This window comes from Cherax quadricarinatus, chromosome 88, assembly GCF_038502225.1.
Source record: "Cherax quadricarinatus isolate ZL_2023a chromosome 88, ASM3850222v1, whole genome shotgun sequence".
NCBI lineage: Eukaryota > Metazoa > Arthropoda > Malacostraca > Decapoda > Parastacidae > Cherax > Cherax quadricarinatus.
Genome location: NC_091379.1, coordinates 14523792 through 14547033, shown reverse-complemented (window position 1 = coordinate 14547033; position 23242 = coordinate 14523792). Strand labels below are relative to the sequence as shown.

The 23242-nt window shown below is 41.0% G+C and overlaps 1 protein-coding gene across 2 annotated transcripts in view; it reads left to right on the top strand.

Annotated features, from left to right (window-relative positions):
* The window catches only part of LOC128698633 (NFX1-type zinc finger-containing protein 1-like), a 52583-nt gene that overhangs the window by 16641 nt on the left and 12700 nt on the right, over window positions 1-23242 (top strand). The window contains exons 3-4 of one of the 2 annotated variants that reach the window (XM_070103996.1): window positions 12197-12438; window positions 15823-17717. In XM_070103996.1, the coding sequence (XP_069960097.1) occupies window positions 12197-12438; window positions 15823-16550 (970 nt within the window). In that variant the 3' untranslated portion in view covers window positions 16551-17717. Of the gene's footprint in view, window positions 1-12196; window positions 12439-15822; window positions 17718-23242 lie in introns of those variants that run through there. The other variant, XM_070103997.1, reaches the window with a different exon arrangement.

Genomic DNA, 23242 nt, shown 5'->3' with positions numbered 1-23242 from the left:
TTAAGAATTAATCTAAGTCTGCCTGAAATGCCTAGCCATGCTAGGTGTTCTAGTGGTACACTCTGTAATTAGTATTTTAAACATGTAAACCACACAATATCCAAATTCTGTAAACTCAGCATTGTAATCCTTATAGAGAATAAACTTTGAATTGAATTGAATTGTATATCTGCTGAATATACACCGGCCTGCTATCTTCCACCACCCTAAACCTCTGCCAGCATCTCCTCCATCATACTAATTAAACTAACATCTCCTCCAAGGTAAGTGTAAATATAAAAGTGTAAGCATAAAAGTAAATATATTAAGTATAAATATAAAAGGACCCCAGTGGAAATATGCAAGTCACTCTGACTTTTTTGGGTTATCCTAGGTACTTCACACATGTACTGCCATGTATGATAATCTATGTAACTATATTTGTGTATACCTGAATAAACTTACATATTTATAAATTAAAATGTAAATATTTCTTATTTATAAATTAAAATATAAATATTTCTTATTTATAAATTAAAATGTAAATATTTCTTATTTATAAATTAAAATGTAAATATTTCTTATTAATAAATTACATACACAACAGCAATTACAAACATTGACTGGTACACTGAGCTAGAAATCTATACAGATATTGATGAATGTATTAATAATTTTCTAAAAAAGACCCAATACCTCTGTAACAAGCACTGCCCTAAAAAAACTAAACAGATGACAGCTAAGAGACTGAACAGTCCCTGGCTAAAACCCAGCATCCTCAAATCCATAAATACAAAGCACCTATACGAAAAACAGTACAGAATGGGTCACATAGCCAGAGACCAAACAAAACATTACTCATCAATCCTAACCAGCCTGATAAGAAGGGCTAAAAAACTGTATTATGAGAACAGATTATCCAACTTACGAGGTGATATAAAAAAGACCTGGAAAACCCTATCAGAAATTCTAGGAACAAAAAAGATATCACGAAATAGCGAAATTGAACTAACAAAACCAGATGAACCCCAACTCCCACCAACTGATACAGCAAACAAACTCAATGATTTCTTCTCCATCATAGGAAAAAACCTTGCCAATAAAATCCAAAGCTCAAATACCCCACCCAATGACTACCTCACTGGCAACTACCTGAACACACTGTTCCTAGCTCCGACTAACCCATCAGAAGTCTCCCTTATTATCAACACACTAAAAATACCTTACCACCCTTTATATACAAAACAGTGTTGCAAGTGCTGTCACCAATCATTGCAACACTATTTAACAAATCCATTGAATCCTCTACCTTCCCTACAGTTCTCAAAATAGCAAGGGTCACCCCGATCCATAAAGGAGGAGACCAAACAAACTTGAATAACTATAGGCCAATATTCAACTTACACCCTCTCTCTAAAATCTTCGATAAATTAATTCATAAGCGAATCTATTCCTACCTCATCTCCCACAACATACTCAACCCCTGTCAGTTTGGGTTCAGGCCTAATAAAAAATACGAATGATGCTATTATACACATGCTAGAACAAATATACACTGCACTAGAGGAAAAAAGTCCCACTGGGGATCTTCATTGATTTACGTAAAGCTTTTGATACAGTTGACCATGATTTGCTCCACATAAAATTGTCGCACTAAGGTATAAGAGGACACTTCCTCAACTACCTAAAGTCATACCTCAGCAACAGAATTAATCTAAGTTTGCCCGAAATGCCTAGCCATGCTAGGTGTTCTAGTGGCCACCTCTGTAATTAGTATTTTATTACATGTAAACCACACAATAACCAAAATCTGTAAACCCCGCATTGTAATCCTTATAGAGAATAAACTTTGACTTGATTTGATTTGATTTGAATATGTGTACACAAATGGTGCAAGCTCTTCCGCACAGCCAGTTACAGTTGGTGTCCCACAGGGAAGTGTTCTTGGCCCTCTTCTCTTTCTCGTTTACATAAATGACCTACCAAATGCTTCGCAATTACTCAAACCCACACTATTTGCAGATGACACTACATACGTCTTCTCTCACCCGAGCCCAGTCATGCTAGCCAATATTGTAAATACCGAATTACAGAAAATATCTACCTGGATGAGGACTGACAAACTTACTGTCAATATTGACAAAACCTACTTCATTCAGTTTGGAAACAGAGCTACAGATGTCCCTCTTAACATAATGATAAATGGATCAACTATCACAAAGCTCACAGAGGGAAAATTCTTAGGAGTCCACCTTGATAATAGACTCAAATTTCAAACACATGTACAACAAATTTCCAAGACCGTAGGCATACTATCGAAGATACGGTACTATGTTCCACAGTCAGCCCTCCTGGCCTTATATCACTCACTTATTTACCCCTATCTCACCTATGGAATTTGTGCATGGGGCTCAACAACAATAAACCATCTCACACCATTAATTACTCAACAAAAGGCTGCAGTCAGAATGATAACAAATTCCCACTCCAGGCAGCATACTCCACCAATATTCAAAACTCTAAACTTACTCACCATACAAAACATCCATACTTATTATTGCACCTACTACATACATAGAACACTTAACTCTGATATACACCCTCCCCTCAAACGTCTCCTTACCAACCTCAACAGAACACATGACCATAACACAAGGCACAGATCACTCTTTGATGTTCCTCATGTCCATCTCACACTGTGCAGACACTCAATGCACATAAAAGGCCCAAAAATCTGGAATTCATTACCTGTGAATATAAATTCAAGTCTCTTCTTAAAAATCACTTACTCACCTGTTTATAAATTCAATTTATTATTATTATTATTATCACACTGGCCGATTCCCACCAAGGCAGGGTGGCCCGAAAAAGTTAACCTTTCACCATCATCCACTCCATCACTGTCTTGCCAGAAGGGTACTTTACACTACAGTTTTTAAACTGCAACATTAACACCCCTCCTTCAGAGTGCAGGCACTGTACTTCCCATCTCCAGGACTCAAGTCCAGCCTGCCGGTTTCCCTGAACCCCTTCATAAATGTTACTTTGCTCACACTCCAACAGCACGTCAAGTATTAAAAACCATTTGTCTCCATTCACTCCTATCAAACACGCTCACGCATGCCTGCTGGAAGTCCAAGCCCCTCGCACACAAAACCTCCTTTACCCCCTCCCTCCAACCTTTCCTAGGCCGACCCCTACCCCGCCTTCCTTCCACTACAGACTGATACACTCTTGAAGTCATTCTGTTTCGCTCCATTCTCTCTACATGTCCGAACCACCTCAACAACCCTTCCTCAGCCCTCTGGACAACAGTTTTGGTAATCCCGCACCCCCTCCTAACTTCCAAACTACGAATTCTCTGCATTATATTCACAGCACACATTGCCCTCAGACATGACATCTCCACTGCCTCCAGTCTTCTCCTCGCTGCAACATTCATCACCCATGCTTCACACCCATATAAGAGCGTTGGTAAAACTATACTCTCATACATTCCCCTCTTTGCCTCCAAGGACAAAGTTCTTTGTCTCCACAGACTCCTAAGTGCACCACTCACCACTCTTAAAAATCAATCACTCACCCACAACTAAATAAATACTGAATAATTGTATCTCATAAATGTTTAACCTGTGACCCTATCAAACTTTTTTTTTTTTTTAATTACACTACCTAACAGAATACTCCATTCTATTGAATACACAGCAACTTAGTAAATAACCATATGACCTATCTTTGTAATATTCATTTGTGTTTAATTGTTATTTGTTTACTATAATTTTTACCACTGAATACATCATTGCTTAGTTAATCTCAAGTTAATTTTAAGCCTGCCCATAATGCTCTGCATACAAGGGGCTTTTGGCATGTTACCCTTAGCCACTGTATTTCTTTGTGCATCTATGTATCATGTCCAAATTAATAATAAATAAATAAATAAAAGTAATGAGTTTTATTTGTAGGAAGTCAGGTTATAGCCAGCCCAGCCCCACTCCACCCACACGTATTGTAAATAAACCAGGCGAACGCATCTGGTTTTCATCACTTTACTATGTGTACAAGTTGTCTCCACGTTGATACAGTAGAATAAATGAAAACACTTCCATTCTCCTGTAACACCATTTTTTGAAGAAATGACACTCTGAGTGAAGGCATACGAAAGGAATAATTTTCTAGTTACCCCCAGTAACATTATAGTGACACATTTTCTCTGATGTTGGACTACAAGTCGTCTGACTACCACAAGTCCTATAAGTCACCTGCCTGGCTACCACATCTCATATTTATGTTAATTTATTCTACTGTGAGGTGTATTTATCATGTTTATATGCTATGTAGCATGTTTATTATATAATTTTGAAAAAATACCATAGATGGATTAATGGAAATGTCTGTATGTATTAACGTAATATACAACATTTAATGTGCCCAAGAGATTACGTATTGCATCAAGAGTAGAAAGACTCTTAGTGATTTTAATGTGTGCCTGCATGCCAGCACAGTCTGTAAGTATATTTAGGTACAGGTACACATAAGTATAATTATCAGAGTATGTACATATAAAATATGCAATAACTTTAAAACACTTGAAATTTTGGACAGACATAATAGAGGTGTGCTCATGGAGAATGTAAACAAACCGGGTGGGGCACACCGTATTTGAATCACTGTATAGCAAGTTTTGATCATAATTTGAAATTGCCATAGTAGCGTAATGCCGTAAGGCAAAATACCATACAGCAGGGCCCTACTGCATATATTACCTGGAGTTTACCTGGAGAGAGTTCCGGGGGTCAACACCCCCGCGGCCCGGTCTGTGACCAGGCCTCCTGGTGGATCAGAGCCTGATCAACCAGGCTGTTACTGCTGGCTGTATGCAAACCAACGTACGAGCCACAGCCCGGCTGGTCAGGAACCGACTTTAGGTGCTTGTCCAGTGCCAGCTTGAAGACTGCCAGGGGTCTGTTGGTAATCCCCCTTATGTATGCTGAGAGGCAGTTGAACAGTCTCGGGAACCTGACACTTATTGTATGGTCTCTTAACGTGCCAGTGACACCTCTGCTTTTCATTGAGGGGATGTTGCATCGTCTGCCAAGTCTTTTGCTTTCGTAGTGAGTGATTTTCGTGTGCAAGTTCGGTATTAGTCCCTCTAGGATTTTCCAGGTGTATATAATCATGTATCTCTCCCGCCTGTGTTCCAGGGAATACAGGTTTAGGAACCTCAAGCGCTCCCAGTAATTGAGGTGTTTTATCTCCGTTATGCGCGCCGTGAAGGTTCTCTGTACATTTTCTAGGTCAGCAATTTCGCCTGCCTTGAAAGGTGCTGTTAGTGTGCAGCAATATTCCAGCCTAGACAGAACAAGTGACCTGAAGAGTGTCATCATGGGCTTGGCCTCCCTAGTTTTGAAGGTTCTCATTATCCATCCTGTCATTTTTCTAGCAGATGCGATTGATACAATGTTATGGTCCTTGAAGGTGAGATCCTCCAACATGATCACTCCCAGGTCTTTGACGTTGGTGTTTCACTCTATTTTGTGGCCAGAATTTGTTTTGTACTCTGATGAAGATTTAATTTCCTCGTGTTTACCATATCTGAATAATTGAAATTTCTCATCGTTGAACTTCATATTGTATTCTGCAGCCCACTGAAAGATTTGGTTGATGTCCGCCTGGAGCCTTGCAGTGTCTGCAATGGAAGACACTGTCATGCAGATTCGGGTGTCATCTGCAAAGGAAGACACGGTGCTGTGGCTGATATCCTTGTCTATGTCGGATATGAGGATGAGGAACAAGACGGGAGCGAGTACTGTGCCTTGTGGAACAGAGCTTTTCACCGTAGCTGCCTTGGACTTTACTCTGTTGACGACTTCTCTCTGTGTTCTGTTAGTGAGGAAATTATAGATCCATCGACCGACTTTTCCTGTTATTCCTTTAGCACGCATTTTGTGCGCTATTACGTCATGGTCACACTTGTCGAAGGCTTTTGCAAAGTCTGTATATATTACATCTACATTTTTTTTGTCTTCTAGTGCATCTAGGACCTTGTCGTTGTGATCCAATAGTTGAGACAGACAGGAGCGACCTGTTCTAAACCCATGTTGCCCTGGGTTGAGTAACTGATGGGTTTCTAGATGGGTGGTGATCTTGCTTCTTAGGACCCTTTCAAAGATTTTTATGATATGGGATGTTAGTGCTATCGGTCTGTAGTTCTTTGCTGTTGCTTTACTGCCCCCTTTGTGGAGTGGGGCTATGTCTGTTGTTTTTAGTAACTGTGGGACGACCCCTGTGTCCATGCTCCCTCTCCATAGGATGGAAAAGGCTTGTGATAGGGGCTTCTTGCAGTTCTTGATGAACACGGAGTTCCATGAGTCTGGCCCTGGGGCAGAGTGCATGGGCATGTCATTTATCGCCTGTTCGAAGTCATTTGGCATCAGGATAACATCGGATAGGCTTGTGTTAACCAAATTCTGTGGCTCTCTCATAAAAAATTCATTTTGATCTTCAACTCTCAGTCTGGTTAGCGGCTTGCTGAAAACTGAGTCATATTGGGACTTGAGTAGCTCACTCGTTTCCTTGCTGTCATCTGTGTAGGACCCATCTTGTTTAAGTAGGGGCCCAATACTGGACATTGTTCTCGACTTTGATTTGGCATAGGAGAAGAAATACTTTGGGTTTCTTTCGATTTCATTTATGGCTTTTAGTTCTTCCCGCGATTCCTGACTCCTATAAGATTCCTTTAGCTTAAGTTCGATGCTTGCTATTTCTCTGACCAGTGTCTCCCTACGCATTTCAGATATATTGACCTCTTTTAGCCGCTCTGTTGTTCTTTTCCGTCACCTGTAAAGGGAGTGCTTGTCTCTTTCTATTTTGCATCTACTCCTCCTTTTTCTTAGAGGAATAAGCCTTGTGCATACATCGAGTGCCACCAAGTCAATCTGTTCTAGGCATAAGTTGGGGTCTGTGTTGCTTAGTATATCTTCCCAGCTTATATCGGTTAGGACTTGGTTTACTTGGTCCCACTTTATGTTTTTGTTATTGAAGTTGAATTTGGTAAATGCTCCCTCGTGACTAATCTCATTATGTCGGTCTGGGGCTCCACGCATACATGTCTGAACCTCAATTATGTTGTGATCTGAGTATATTGTTTTTGATATGGTGACATTTCTTATCAGATCATCATTGTTAGTGAAGATGAGGTCTAGTGTATTCTCCAGTCTAGTAGGCTCTATTATTTGCTGGTTTAAATTGAATTTTGTGCAGAGATTTAAAAGCTCGTGTGAGTGTGAGTTTTCATCAGAGCTGCCTCCTGGTGTTATTACTGCAACAATATTATTTGCTATATTCCTCCATTTTAGGTGCCTTAAGTTGAAATCCCCCAGGAGCAAGATGTTGGGTGCAGGAGCTGGAAGATTTTCCAGACAGTGGTCAATTTTTAACAGCTGTTCCTGGAATTGCTGGGATGTTGCATCCGGAGGCTTGTAGACTACCACGATGACTAGGTTTTGGTTCTCGACCTTTACTGCTAAAACTTCCACTACATCATTTGAGGCATTAAGCAGTTCTGTGCAAACAAGTGACTCTGCAATGTACAGGCCAACCCCCCCATCCTTTTTGCCTGTTCACTCTGTCACATCTGTATAGGTTGTAACCTGGGATCCATATTTCATTGTCCAAGTGATCCTTTATGTGGGTCTCAGTGAAAGCCGCGAACATTGCCTTTGCCTCTGCAAGCAGTCCACGGATGAAAGGTATTCTGTTGTTTGTTGCTGGCTTTAGACCCTGTATATTTGCAAAGAAGAATGTCATCAGACTGGTGGTATTGTTGGTACTGGGGGGGGATTTTTTTTCCGGCATTAGTATCTGTATCTGTTGGTTTGGAGTGGAGGCCATCGACTGTGGTTCCACTTTTCTACAAAAAAACTTTTGCAGTTATTGCAGTCTACAGTCTACCTCATAATAATATCCCAACCTTTAGTGGCAACCTAAAGAACCTAATAACTAACAAGAAACTAAACAAACATTACCTTTTACTCCCTGGTGATATCAACATTAACCTTGGCCTGATTGAAGGCCCACCAGTAACTGACTTCATAAATAGTATGAACAGTCCACAGCACATACCACCAATAATGAAACCAACAAGGATAACCGAGATGAGTGCAACCATAATTGATCATATATTAGGTGTAATCACAGACAACACTACTGGTCACTGTCCCACCTTCATAATTAACATTTGTAACTGAATCTAGTCGGATCTTATTTCATATCTATGGTGAGACATCAGTAATTAACTTCACTACAGCACTAAGTTACATTGACTGGCACATAGAATTTACCAATGACAGGATCATTAACGCATGGGTTAAAAAATTTTTATGAAAAATACAAAGCCTTTACAACAAACATTGTCCTGTGATAAATGGATTACAACTGATAAGTTGAAGATTAAGACACTTATGCAACCCCGCTTGTCGCAGGTGCCCATTGTGATACCTCATCTCGTACCTTGACTCGTTGTTGCCTCCTTGTCAGGTACTCTCTGATCCATTGCAGTGCCCTTCCTGTTATACGTGCCTGATCCTCTAGCTTCTGCACTAATTTCTTGTGGGGAACTGTGTCGAAGGCTTTCTTGCAGTCCAAGAAAATGCAGTCAACCCACCCCTCTCTTTTGTGTTTTACTTCTGTTACCTTGTCATAAAACTCCAGGAGGTTTGTGACACAGGATTTGCCTTCCATGAATCCATGCTGGTTGTCTTTTATATTCTTGTTCCATTCCAGATGTGCATGGTTGTGTGTGTGAGTGTATGGTTGTATACTCACCTATTTGTGGTTTCAGGGGTTGAGTCATACCTCCTGGCTCCACCTCTTCACTGATTGCTACTAGGTCCTCTCCCTTCCTGCTCCATGAGCTTTATCAAACCTTATCTTAAAACTATGTATGGTTCCCACCTCTACTACACTACATCACTTTCTAGGCTATTCCATTGCCTGACAACTCTATAACTGAAGAAATACTTCCTAACATTCCTTTGACTCATTTGAGTATTCACTTTCCAATTATGACCCCATGTTTCTGTGTCCCATCTTTGTCCACCTTGTCTATTCCGTGCAGTATTTTATATGTCGTTATCATGTCCCCTTTGACCCTTTTATCCTCCAGTGTCGTCTCGGACTAGTCTTGTTGCAAACCATTGCACTTTCTCAAATTTCTTGACGTGCTTGACCAGGTGTAGATTCCAAACTTGTGTTGCATACTCCAGTATAGGCCTGATGTATATGGTATACAGAGTCTTGAACGGTTCCTTACTGAGATATCAGAATGCTATCCTTAGATTTGCCGGATACCCGTATGCTGCAGCAGTTCTCTGATTGATGTGCACCTCAGGAGATGTGCTTTTGATATTATACTCACCCCAAGATCTTTTTTCCTTGAGTGGGGTATGCAGTCTTTGGCCACCTAGATTATCCTCTGTCTGCAGTCTTCTTTGCCCTTCCCCGATCTTCATGACTTTGCATTTGGCAGGGTTAAATTCAAGGAGCCAGTTGCTGGACCACATGTCCAGCCTGTCCAGGCCTCTTTGTAGTCCTGCCTGATCGTCAGCTGATTTGATTCACCTCATTAACTTCACATTATCTGCAAACAAGGACACTTCTGAGTCTATCCCTTCCATTATGTCATTCACATATACCAAAAGCAGCACAGGTCCTAGGACTGACCCATGTAGAACACTGCTTGTCACAGGCGCCCACTTTGACACCTTGTCGCGTACCATGACTCGTTGTTGCATCCCTGTCAGATATTCTCTGATCCATTGCAGTACCTTTCCTGTTATGTGTGCCTGATCCTCTAGCTTTTGCATTAACCTCTTATGAGGAACTGTATCAAAGGTCTTCTTGCATTCCAAGAAAATGCAGTCTATCTACCCCTCTCTCTCTTATCTTATTTCTGCCACCTTGCCATAAAACTCCAGTAGGTTTGTAACACAGGATTTTCCTTCCCTGAAACTGTGCTGGTTGTTATTTATATGCGTGTTTCTTTACAGGTGCTCCACCACTCTCCTCCTGATGATCTACTCCATGACTTTGCATACTATACATGTTAGTGGCACAAGTCTGTAGTTTAATGCCTCATGTCTGTCTCCTTTTTTAAAAACTGGGACTACATTTGCCATCTTCCATACATCAGGTAGTTGCCTAGTTTCAATGAATATGTTGAAGATCTTTGTTAGCGGCACACACAGCATCTCTGCTCCCTCTCCAAGAACTCATGGAGAGATGTTGTCTTTTCCCACCACCTTTGAGGTATCAAGTTCACATAGCAGCTTCTTCACCTCCTCCTCAGTTATGTGTAACTCATCCAGCACTTGTTGGTGTACCTCCCTATTCTGATTTCATGGAGTCCTACCTGTTTTCACTGAAAATATTTCTTTAAATCTCGTGTTGAGCTCCTCACATACCTCTTGGTCATTCCTTGTGAACCCCCTCATCAACCTTCCTGAGTTTGATTACCTGGTCCTTGACTGTTGTTTTCCTCCTGATGTGGCTATACAACAGCTTTGATCAGACTTGACTTTCGATGCTACGTCATTTTCATATTGTCGTTGAGCCTCCCTTCTCATCTGTTCATATTCTTTTCTGGCTCTTTGACTGATCTCTTTATTTTCCTGGGCCCTTTGTCTCTTGTACCTTTTCCATTCTCTAGTACACCTAGTTTTCACCTCCCTACACCTTTGGGTGAGCCAAGGACTCGTTCTGGTCTTCCCATTATTTCTGTTATCCTTGAGAAGAAACCTCTCCTCTGCCTCCTTGCATTTTGTTGTCACATAACCCATCTTTTCTTTTACTGGTTTTCCTGCCAGTTCTTTCTCCCACTGAACATCTTGCAGGAAGATCCTCATGCTTGTGTAGTCCCCTCTTTTGTAGTTTGGTTTTTCCCATCCTATTCCTGCTACTCTCTCCACTTGTAGCTCAACTATGTAGTCAAAGCACAGAACCACATGATCACTAGCTCCTAGGGGCCTTTCATACATGATATCCTCGATGTCCGAACTACTCAAGGTGAATACAAGGTCCAGTCTTCCTGGATCATCCTCACTGCTCTCTCTGGTAGTGTCTCTAACATGTTGATGCATGAGGTTTTCCAGTACCACATCCATCATCTTCGCTCTCCATGTTTCAGGACCCCCATGGGACTCCAGGTTTTCCCAGTCAATCTCCTTGTGATTGAAATCACCCATAACTAGTAACTTTGCTACCCCATGTGAGCTCTTCTGGCCACCTCGGCTAGTTTGTCGGCCATTGCTCTGTTGCTCTCGTCGTATTCTTCTCTTGGCCTCCTGCAGTTCTGTGGCGGGTTATACATTACTGCAATTACCACCTTATAGCCTTCAGACTGGATTGTTCCTATTAAGTAGTCCCTTTCGTCCATACCATCCATTCCTTCCATTTTCTCAAATCCCCCACCGGTTTTTAATGAGCAGTGCAACTCCCCCTTTCCCTCTCGTCCCTCTGTCTTTCCTGAGGATTTGATATCCAGGTGGAAAGATTGCATCTGTTATCATCCTGGTGAGTTTTGTTTCTGTGAGTGCTATTATGTCTGGGGATGTCTCCTTGATTCTTTCATGCTACTCCTCACACTTATTTGTTATTCCATCTGCATTTGTATACCACACCTTCAACTTCTTTTCTAAAACTGTGGTCTGGGGGTACATTGGGGTTGGGGAAGTGGGAGACCTGATGAGGAGCTATAGGTGGTTGCTGTGTGGAGTTTGTAATGAGGTGGGTAGGGGCATTGGATATGGCATGTGTGTTTTGGGTTAGAATGTTTGATTGCATTGGAGTTGTCCTGGTTGGGTGGCTTCTGTAGGTGGTTGCGAGGGAGTCCGTATTTGATCTTCCTCCTGAGTCTGGGTTCTCCTGTCCATCTCTATCTTCACCTCTCTTTCCTCCTTTTGTCTTTGTACCATCTCTTTCAGTTTCTGCCTTTCTTCTTGTGTTGTGTTGTGTATTCTGTGTGTTTTGTTGTGTGTGTATTCTGTGTGTTGTGTTGTGTGTGTATTCTGTGTTGTGTATGTATGTGTGCATGCATTTGTATTCCAAAGAAATGTAATGAACACTTGCTGACGAAAGGCAGGGATCCACATGTAGGCAGAAACAGGAAACCACTGTCTCCCATGCTAAATGATTTAAAAAACATATTTTATTACCCTCACAGGTTTGTGTTATTGGAGGACTGTGGACACACCATAGAAGCTGAAGGGTTAAAAGAATGGCTCGCTCAGGATGGAGGAGAGATCGGCATGAAACAGTGTCCTCGATGCAAGAAACCCATTTATAATAATCGTCGTTATTATGGATTTTTGCTGAAAGCCTATAAAGATGTAGAGGCAGTCAAGAAAAAGTACTTCAGAGAGAAAAAAACAGTTCGAAAACAAGATCTTCTCTTATTATTACAAGGTAAATATTAGATTTTTTTTCTGGCTTTTCCATGAAGGTGGGAGACTAAGGCTTAGAGTTTTGTCTTTAGAAAGTGAGCTGCAAGAGTTCAGAGGTTTATATGTGGAAGGTGAGATGTGAAGGTTCAGAGTCCAATATGATAAAAGTATTCTTAAACTCCATTAATTAAGTACTGGGAAACTTACACTGTATTACTAATTAAAAGGTAAAGTGTATCTAAATTTCATGTAAAATATAGGTAAATGAAAATATCTTCATTTATAGGTTTGAATTATTTTTAATATGAACATATCTAATGAATAAGAAGCTGAGATTCCTGGCAAGAATTAGTGTAAAAAGGTAAAAATATTAATAATTAGATAAAATTTTAGACATATAGTATTGGCAATATGCAGGATGCCATATCAGATTTCTCTGAACTGGCCTGTTGACTGAATTCATTGTTTTTTTACAGGTTTGAGAAGACTTTTAGTACATACTCAGATCTCATCGTTAAAATAAAAACTTACCTTATTGTTTTATGTGCTTGGGTTCCTTTCCCCCTAGAGTATACTTGATACCTGGAGGGTATTCTGGGGGTCAAAGCCCCCATGGCCTGGTCCATAACCAGGCCTCGTAGTAGATCAGGGCCTGATCAGCCAGGCTGTTACTGCTGGCCACATGCAATCCAACGTATGAACCACAGCCCAGCTGGTCAGGTACTGACTTTAAGTTCCTGTCCAGTGCCTTCTTGAAGGCAGCCAGGGGTCTATTGGTAATCCCCCCTTATGTATACTGGGAGGCAGTTGAGCAGTCTTGGGCCCCTGACACTTATTGTGTTGTCTCTTATTGTGCAAGTGGCACCCCTGCTTTTCACTGGGGAGATGTTGCATTGTCTGCCAAGTCTTTTGCTTTCATAAGGAGTGATTTTCATGTGCAAGTTTGGTACTAATCCCTCTAGGATTTTCCAAGTATATCTAATCATGTATCTCTCCTGCCTGTGTTCTAATAATAATATAATATAATAATATCTTTATGTACTACAAGTACATGTACAAGGTATACAGGCCTAGTTGACATCAGTGACATACTACTATATAGAAAGCCCCTTGTTATGCCGAGCATTTCGGACAAATTAGGTAACTTTTGTCCCAGGATGTGACCCGCGCCAGTCGACTAACACCCAGGTACCCATTTTACTGATGAGTGAACATAGACAAAAGGTGTAAAGAAACACGCCCAATGTTTCTACCCTGGCTGGGAATCGAACCCAGACACTTGCCGTGTGAAGCGAGAGCTTTAGCCACCAGGCCACCAGTCACCAGAGAGTACAGGTTGAGGAACTTCAAGTGTTCCCAGTAAATGAGGTGTTATTTCTAGGTCAGCAATTTCACCTGCCTTGAAAGGTGCTGTTAGTGTGCAGCAATATGGGTCACATCCTGGGACAAAATTGACCTAATTTACCCGAAATGCTCTGCAAAACAAGCGGCTTTCTATATAGTATTAGTATGTCATTGATTTCAACTAGGCCTATATACCTTGTACATGTACTTGTAGAAATAAAGATATTATTATTATTATTAAAGGATACATTTCCATGTATAAACTGGGGAATGGGGAAAGGCCAGCAATAAATTCAGATGACTACAGAACCACTGGAAAGAATTCTGGAGTCAGCAACCATTCATTTTACTGACAACAAAATATGGATCCCAGGTTATAACTCATTCAGATGCAACAGAATAAACAGGCAACAAGGGAAGGTAGCCCAGTATGTCACAGTCACTCATTTCCTCGGAATTACTAAACACCTTAGATGATGTAGGTGAAGATTTTGCAGGAAATATTGAAAACCAAAACTTTGTCATTGTGGTTGTATACCTGGAGATAGTTTCTGGGGTCAATGCCCCTGCAGTCCGGTCTGAAACTAGGCCTCGGTTCATCAGGGTCTCATCAGAAAGGCTGTTATTGCTTGTCGCATGTAAACTGACATAAGAAAAACCACAGCCTGGCTAATCGAGTACTGACAAGGTACCTGTCCAGCTCCTTGAATACAGCCAGAGGTCTATTGGTAATCCCCTTTATGTTTGCTGGGAGGCATTTGAACAGTCTTGGGCCCCTGACACTTACTGTGTTTCTTATCGTGCTAGTGGCACCCCTGCTTTTCATTGGGGGAATGTTTCATCTCCTGCCGAGTCTTTTGCTTTCGTAGGGAGTGATTTTCTTCTGCAAGTTTGGCATTAATCCCACTTATTATGTATGTTTCTTGCCTGCATTTCAGGAAATACAAATCCAGGGATTTCAAACATTCTCTGTAATTTAGGTGCTTTATTGTACTTATGTGTGCCGTGAAAGTTCTTTGTACACTCTCCAGGTCAGCAATTTCACCTGCCTTGAAGGGGGCAGTTAGTATACAGCAGTATTCCAGCCTAGAGAGAACAAGCAATTTGAAGAGAATCATCATGGGCTTGGCATCTCTAGCTTTCAAGGTTATCATTATCCATACTATCATTATTCTAGCAGGTGAGGTAGATATATTGTTGTGGTCTTTGAAGGTGAGATCCTCTGACATTATCACTCCCAGGTCCTTCACATTAGTTTTTCACTCTATTGTGTGGTTAAAATTTGTATTATGCCCTGATACAGTTTTAATTTCCTCAAGTTTTCCATATCTGAGTAGTTGAAATTTCGCTTCATTGTTTTCTGCAGCCCATTGAAAGATGTGGTTGATGTCCACTTGGAGTCTTGCAGTGTCTTTGATGAAGGTCACTGTCATAACAATTCGAGTGTCATCCACAAAAGAAGACACGGACCTTTGGCTTACATCTCTGTTTATGTCAGATGTGTGGATGAGAAACAGGATGGGAGCATTTTCTTCAGCCAACCTCCTAGTAATGATTATGAAGTTTTGCTAGGGGCCACCAGTAATGAGATCTTCTGTATGCACATCAGGACTAGGTTTTGTAAAGAGCAGTTTGGTTTTTATCTGTCCAGCTTACAGGTTGTGAATTTCATATCTCAGTGTCATGAACTTGGATTTCACATTCTACTTTTGCTACCATACTTAGTGAAAAGGTGGCGGTGATTCCTTACTGATAGTGAATAAGCACTGGATAAAGAAAAACACTTTAAAAATATTTGTATTATCCCAGAGAGGCTATTTCTATCAAGATAATTAACTCTTCTTTTAGAATGTGACCAACAACTGTCTACTAACTTCTGGGTTCATATTTACTGCTCAGTAAACAGGTAGTTGCTGTCTTACCTTCCCAAGATTAAACCTGTACCATTTTGGTTTAGAGCTGAAATCTCCTGGTAGTTCATAGAACTTTGCAGAAATACATTTTCCATATTTCATAACTATGTATTATGTGCTAACTTTTTTATTGTTTTGTTGTATTCCAGATACCACAGTGCATTTGGAGTTTGTTGTGAAATTACAAACCTTAGAACTACATGTTAGTGAAAAATTTAGGCATCTTAGTGATTCTGAATTAAACCTTCTTCAGTTTCAAGCTCAGGTCATACATAAAGCTAACTCAGTACTTAAAAAGGCTCCAGAGTGTACAAGTAAGCTAACAGAAAAGGTCCACTTTGTTGTGAATCGAGTATTTGAGCAAAAACTTCGCATTTCCACGCAGATGATGGAAGAAGTTACTTGTGAACTTCAGCGTTTAGCAGTTCTACCAGCCTTCTGGAGCCTAACAAAGAGGATATTTCAATATAACAATCAAATTTTATCACAAATACACAAAAAGCTTTTGATGATCTTGGGTCCTACAGTTAAGTTTGACACAGAAAAAGAAAAAGAAACAATAAACCTTTTGAAAGAAAGTGAAAAATACCTTGGTGGACTTGGAATCACCAATGATGAGAGAATGCAGATACTCAAGGCCATGGAACTGAAACAGGGCCATTGGTATAAATGTCCCAATAATCACATTTACTGTATAACTGAATGTGGAGGAGCCATGATAGAGAGCACTTGTCCTGAGTGTGGTGCGGCAATTGGTGGTGAAAGTCATCGGCTTCGTGATGACAATGCTGTTGCTTCAGAAATGGATGGTGCCCAATATGCTGCTTGGTCAGAGGAAAATAACATGCTCAATTATGATATGGATAACTTTGAATAGTTTTCCAAATGGCTTTTATGAATGGCTCGAATAACACATTTCAGTTAAATACTTTGAGGTTTGTTTCTTGTTATGAACTAAACTTTCTAATCCACTTCAGTGTTATTGTTATAATGTGAAGGTGAATATTGAAATTTAATGTATTTATTTTATGATAATACTGGTCCACTGTGCTTGCTACTTGTGATTACACAATCTTGCAACAAGGTGCCTTCATGGTTATTGAGGGGGTCTAGATCCACAGATATGGAACTACCCTAACCTTTCTTGGTTCAGAACTGATTATTTCATATTCTGCATGCACTGCATTACCTTTATTGGTTTTATGCTTTGCAATAATTATAACTACCTAGATTAGTTTCAGTCCTTGCGTGATTCAAAGAAGTTATCTTCCATATCCCATAATCCAATGCCCTTTACCTATGCACGCAAAACGAACAGAAGAGCTGTACCTCAACTGCTTCAAGAAACTCAAACCACCCAAGAGATTCAGAAGCTAACATAAATGCCCAATACAAACACAGAAAGTGGAACTTAGGGAAGTCCAGCACTAAAAATATTTTTTTCAGTAACACTCAGCAAATCATGAACAAGCAAAAATACACAGAATTGATAAACTTTGTGTGTACATCAGTTATGTGCATCTTCGACACCTGGGAACACTGAGCAGTAGACGTTAAATTAAAGAATGGCACCACAAAAACATTTATCATTATTTTTTCAGTTTTTTTTAATTGCATTCGACTTTTGATATTCGTGAATTTTGTATGAAAAAAATGCCACAGGATTGCAACAGCACAGCTACCACAACACAGCTGCCACAACATAGCTACCACAACATAGCTACCACATCAAAGCTACCACAACACAGCTACCACAACACAGCTACCACAACATAGCTACCACAACATAGCTACCACAACACAGCTACCACAACACAGCTACCACAACACAGCTACCACAACACAGCTACCACAACATAGCTACCACAACACAGCTACCACAGAGCAGTGGTTCTTAACTGGGGGGCCTCGCCCCCTTAGAAAGTGCGTGAATAATTTCCATGGGGGGCACGAACCTACAGCAAAAATAGGGATTTTTTTTGTGTATTTGCAATTGTGTATTTGCACACTTTTGAATAGATAAAAATAAAGTTAAGAATGAAAACTGGTTTTTCCATTTTCCTTTCTAAATAAAGTTTTTTTTTAATATTTACATTCAGAAGTTGAAGGACCCCAATGGAAATAAGTCACTCTGACTTTTTTGGGTTATCTTAAGTTATTTTTTTTTTTTTTTTTTATTATCACACCGGCCGATTCCCACCAAGGCAGGGTGGCCCGAAAAAGAAAAACTTTCACCATCATTCACTCCATCACTGTCTTGCCAGAAGGGTGCTTTACACTACAGTTTTTAAAACTGCAACATTAACACCCCTCCTTCAGAGTGCAGGCACTGTACTTCCCATCTCCAGAACTCAAGTCCGGCCTGCCGGTTTCCCTGAATCCCTTCATAAATGTTACTTTGCTCACACTCCAACAGCACGTCAAGTATTAAAAACCATTTGTCTCCATTCACTCCTATCAAACACGCTCACGCATGCCTGCTGGAAGTCCAAGCCCCTCGCACACAAAACCTCCTTTACCCCCTCCCTCCAACCCTTCCTAGGCCGACCCCTACCCCGCCTTCCTTCCACTACAGACTGATACACTCTTGAAGTCATTCTGTTTCGCTCCATTCTCTCTACATGTCCGAACCACCTCAACAACCCTTCCTCAGCCCTCTGGACAACAGTTTTGGTAATCCCGCACCTCCTCCTAACTTCCAAACTACGAATTCTCTGCATTATATTCACACCACACATTGCCCTCAGACATGACATCTCCACTGCCTCCAGCCTTCTCCTCGCTGCAACATTCATCACCCACGCTTCACACCCATATAAGAGCGTTGGTAAAACTATACTCTCATACATTCCCCTCTTTGCCTCCAAGGACAAAGTTCTTTGTCTCCACAGACTCCTAAGTGCACCACTCACTCTTTTTCCCTCATCAATTCTATGATTCTATCTTAAGTACTTTCCACATATGCTGCTATGTATGATAGTCCATGTAACTGTATTTGTGTATACCTGAATGAACTTACTTATGAAGGAAGGCGGGAGGTGGGTGGAGATCAGTACCAGCTACGACAGTGAACTTGACTTGATTCAGAACTACAGTGCTACAAGTTCCCAAGTTACCCACTGTAGGGTTTATGCAGGTGTACTGCAACAGCAGGAAGGCCACAGCAGGGCTTTCCACATCTAGGCTTTCCACAACAAGGCTTTCTGCAACAGGGCTTTTTACAACAGGGCTTTCTACATGCTCTTTTTTTTTCTTTTTTCTTTTTTACACAAGTTATGACATGTGTCAAACCATGTTATTGACAAGCTGTTGACAAGTTAAGGATTCCTAACTTTATTGACAAGCTAACAGCTGTTACCTACATAAGTAGGGAATAGGATGAAGTTAGAGCCATCTGTGGGCCAGCATTTACATTTGATCAACTGAGCCAGAGTGAAGTTGCTGCTTTCTGCCTGTCTTGTGGTAAAGAAGCTTGCTTCACGCTGTCCTCGAAGTGGAGCCAAGTGTGGTACTTTGACAGCATTGGCCTTGTACATAACAGTAAGGCCGCCTACATCCCACCTGTGCTGAAGGCTCCGCTGAAATGATAGATCTATCCAGGATGGGTCCAATCGAGAGATGAGACGTCTTGCACTGTTCTCTGCTCTGTCAAGCAGTCGCAGATGAGAGGGGGGGGGGGCAGGCAAACCAAGAAAGTGGAGCATACTCAAGGTGTGAGCGTACTTGTGCCTTGTCCAGAATCTTGCAACCCCTACTGTCAAGCAAATGTGAGATACGTCGAAGTGCTGTAAGTTTCCTGGCTGCTTTGTTTGCAAGATTTACAATGTGGTTCTTTATGGTCAATTTGGAGTCAAATTTCACTCCAAGGATATTAACTTCTTCCCCAGGTACCAACACTCTCCCATTCATACTCGCTACTGCTCAGGCATTACCACCATGGTGCCTAGAGACCATCATTTGTGTTTTCTCATGTGCAAATGTTACTTGCCATCGGTTTTCCCAAGCTGATATAGCTCTTAGCTGGTGATTGATGTAGCTTAGAGCTCATTTTCTCTTCTTTGGTAAGTAAGGAAGTAAAACGTTCAGGCACTTTTAAAAATAGGTTGGACAAATATATGAGTAAGAGAGGATTTGAGAAAAACTTGTCTAGCATGGGCCAGTAGGCTTACTAAAAATATAACCACTACATCTTATAGCCAGGGTTAACAAATATCTGATTATTTGAGATTAAGTATCCCCCAGCATCTTACGGCTTAGTGCGACTTGTTGCTGGTAATATACAGTAAATTCATTCACCCGTTTGGATAGCAGTCTCACCAGCAGTACACAAATCAGTGCATCCATGTAAACAAGTGGTTTTCAAAGAAATAAACATACTGCTGCTGACATAGATGCAAACCTGAGTAGTTTGGGAAGCTAGCTAAACTCTCGATGCCCTAGATGCCCCAAATGTGCCCAGCATTAAGGGAAACATGTCTCGAGTTCTCACTGGACACACAGCATCGAGACTTTAACTAGCTTCAAATCTTCGTATCTCAAACAGTTGCTGTCTGTTCTTTGCCTTAAAAATCACTTGTTTTCGTGGAGTTATTGGTCTGTATATTTTTGGTTAGCTTAGTATACGATGGGAGGAGAATGAAATTAGTCTCTGGGCTTACCAATCCCAAATGTGTCCAGCGTCATGGGAAAATGTATGTGATATCACAATATGCAGAACAAACAATGTGAAAAAAAATGAAATTCCAAGCATTTTTGTGAATTCTCACATTATCAAGGTACTGTTGGCAGTTGGAATGTCACTATTTTTCACAGTGGTTGTTTGCATATATGTATACCTGGAGAAGAGTTTCGAGGGTCAGTGGCCCGGTCTGTGACCAGGCATCGCGAATCAGGGCCTGATCAACCAGGCTGTTACTCCTGGCCACACGCAAACTGACATACGAACCATAGCCTAGATGGTTAGGTACTAATTTTAGGTGGCTGTCTAGTACCTTCTTGAAGACAGCCAGAAGTCTATTGTTAATCCCCCTTATGTATGCTGGGAGGCAGTTGAACAGTTTTGGACCCCTGACACTTATTGTGTTGTCTTTTACCGTACTCGTGGCGCCCCTTCTTTTCATTGGAAGATGTTCCACCTCCTGCCGAATCTTTTGCTTTCGTGTGCAAAAATAGGACTAGTCCTTCTAGGATTTTCCAAGTATATATTATCATGTATCTTTCTCTCCTGCATTTCAGGGAATACACATCAAGGGGCTTCAGCCGTTCCCAATAATTTAGGTACTTTATCGTACTTATACATGCCATGAAAGTTCATTGTATATTCTCCAGGTCTGCAATCTTGCCTGCCTTGAAAGGGGCCATTAGTGTACAGCAATATTCCAACCTAGAGAGAACAAGCGATTTGAAGAGAATCGTCATGGGCATAGCATCCCTAGTTTTGAAGGTTCTCATTATCCATCCAATCATTTTTCGTAGCAGATGTGGTAGATACATTGTTGTGATCTTTGAAAGTGAGATCCTCTGATATTATCACATTAGTTTTTTGCTCTAATGTGTCATTAGAATTTGTTTTATTATCCAATACAGTTTCAATTTCCTCGAGTTTTCCAAAGCGGAATAATTGAAATTTGTCTTCATTGAACTTCGTATTGTTTACTGCTGCCCATTTAAAGATTTGTTTTATGTCCGCTTGGAGACTTGCAGTGACTTCAGTGGATAACACTGTTATGCAAATTCAGGTGTCTTCCGCAAAGGAAGACACGGTGCTGTGTCTTATATCTATGTTTATGTCAGATATGAGGATGAGGAAAAGAATGGGGGCAAGTACTGTGCCTTGTGTGACGGAGATTTTCACTCTAGCTGCCTCTAATTTTACTCTGTATACTGTTACTCTTTGTGTTATATTTGTTGGGAAGTTATAGATCCATCTACCAGCTTTTCCTGTTATTCCTTTATCACGTGTTTTGTGTGCTATTACACTATGGTCACACTTATCAAAGGCTTTTGCAAAGTCTGTGTATACTATATCTGCATTTTGCTTGTCCTCCAGAGCATCCAAGACCATGTCATAGTAGTCCAGTATTTGGAATAGGCAGGAGGGACCTGCTGTAAACCCATGTTGTCCTGGGTTGTGTAACTGGTGAAAATCAAAGTGGGTGGCGATCTTGCCTCTTAGAACCCTTTCAAAGATTTTTATGTGGGACGTTAATGCTATTGATCTGTAATTCTTTGCAACTGATTTACTGCCATCTTTGTGGAGTGGGGCTATGTCTGGTGTTTTTAGCAACTGTGGGATGACCCGTGTCCATGCTCCCTCTCTTTAGAATACTTAAGGCACGTGAAAGGGACTTCTTACAGTACCTGATGAACACTGAGTTCCACGAGTCTGGGCCTGGGGCAGTGCACGTAAGAATTTAATGTTTTTTTTCAAAGTCTTGTGGTGTTAGGATATTATCAAAGATTTTTTAATTAACTAAATTTTAAGTCTCAGCTATAAAAGACTGTCGACTTTTAGTCTGGTTAACGGCTCACTAATCGTTGAGTCATACTGGGACTTCAGTATCTCACTCATTTCTTTGTCATCTGTGTAAGTCCCACCTCGTCTAAGCAGAGAACCAATACTGGATGTTGTTTTTGCCCTCGAGTTGGTATAAAGCTTTGAAATGAGCTTAAGTAGGATAGCAGCTCCTGGCCTGTAAAACTGATGTGTAAAAAAAAAATAAGATCACTTCTCTTCCAAGTTGGAGACTGATTTCACAAGAATTACAGAATAAACATAATATTTTATGAAAAGAAAACTTCAAGTTTAAATCCTGGAGTGTGTTCCAGGAGTCAATGCCCCCATAACCCGGTCCATGACCGGGCCTCACAGTGGATCAGGGTCTGATCAACCAGGCTGTTACTGCTGGCTGCACGCAGACCAAAATACGAACCATAGCCCAATTGGTCAGGTACTGACTTTAGGTCCAGCTCCCTCTCGTTCATGATTGTAACCATGTATAGGAGTGTAGATGGTTCATTACCTCTGTAACTTGTCATGATTGTGACCAGATCTACCTGGAGTTCATTACCTTTGTAACTTGTCATGATTGTGACCAGATCTACCTGGAGTTTATTACCTCTGTAACTTGTCATGATTGTGACCAGATCTACCTGGAGTTCATTACCTTTGTAACTTGTCATGATTGTGACCAGATCTACCTGGAGTTCATTACCTCTGTAACTTGTCATGATTGTGACCAGATCTACCTGGAGTTCATTACCTTTGTAACTAGTTCATCTATCATAACTTTGAGGCCCAGTCCCTGGACCCATTATGTACCTTTGTAATCTTTTGACTACCCCCCACAGGATGGGTATGGTGTGACTACCACCCACAGGATGGGTATGGTGTGACTACCACCCACAGGATGGGTATGGGGTGACTACCACCCACAGGATGGGTATGGTGTGACTACCATCCACAGGATGGGTATGGGGTGACTACCACCCACAGGATGGGTATGATGTGACTACCACCCACAGGATGGGTATGGTGTGACTACCACCCACAGGATGGGTATGGGGTGA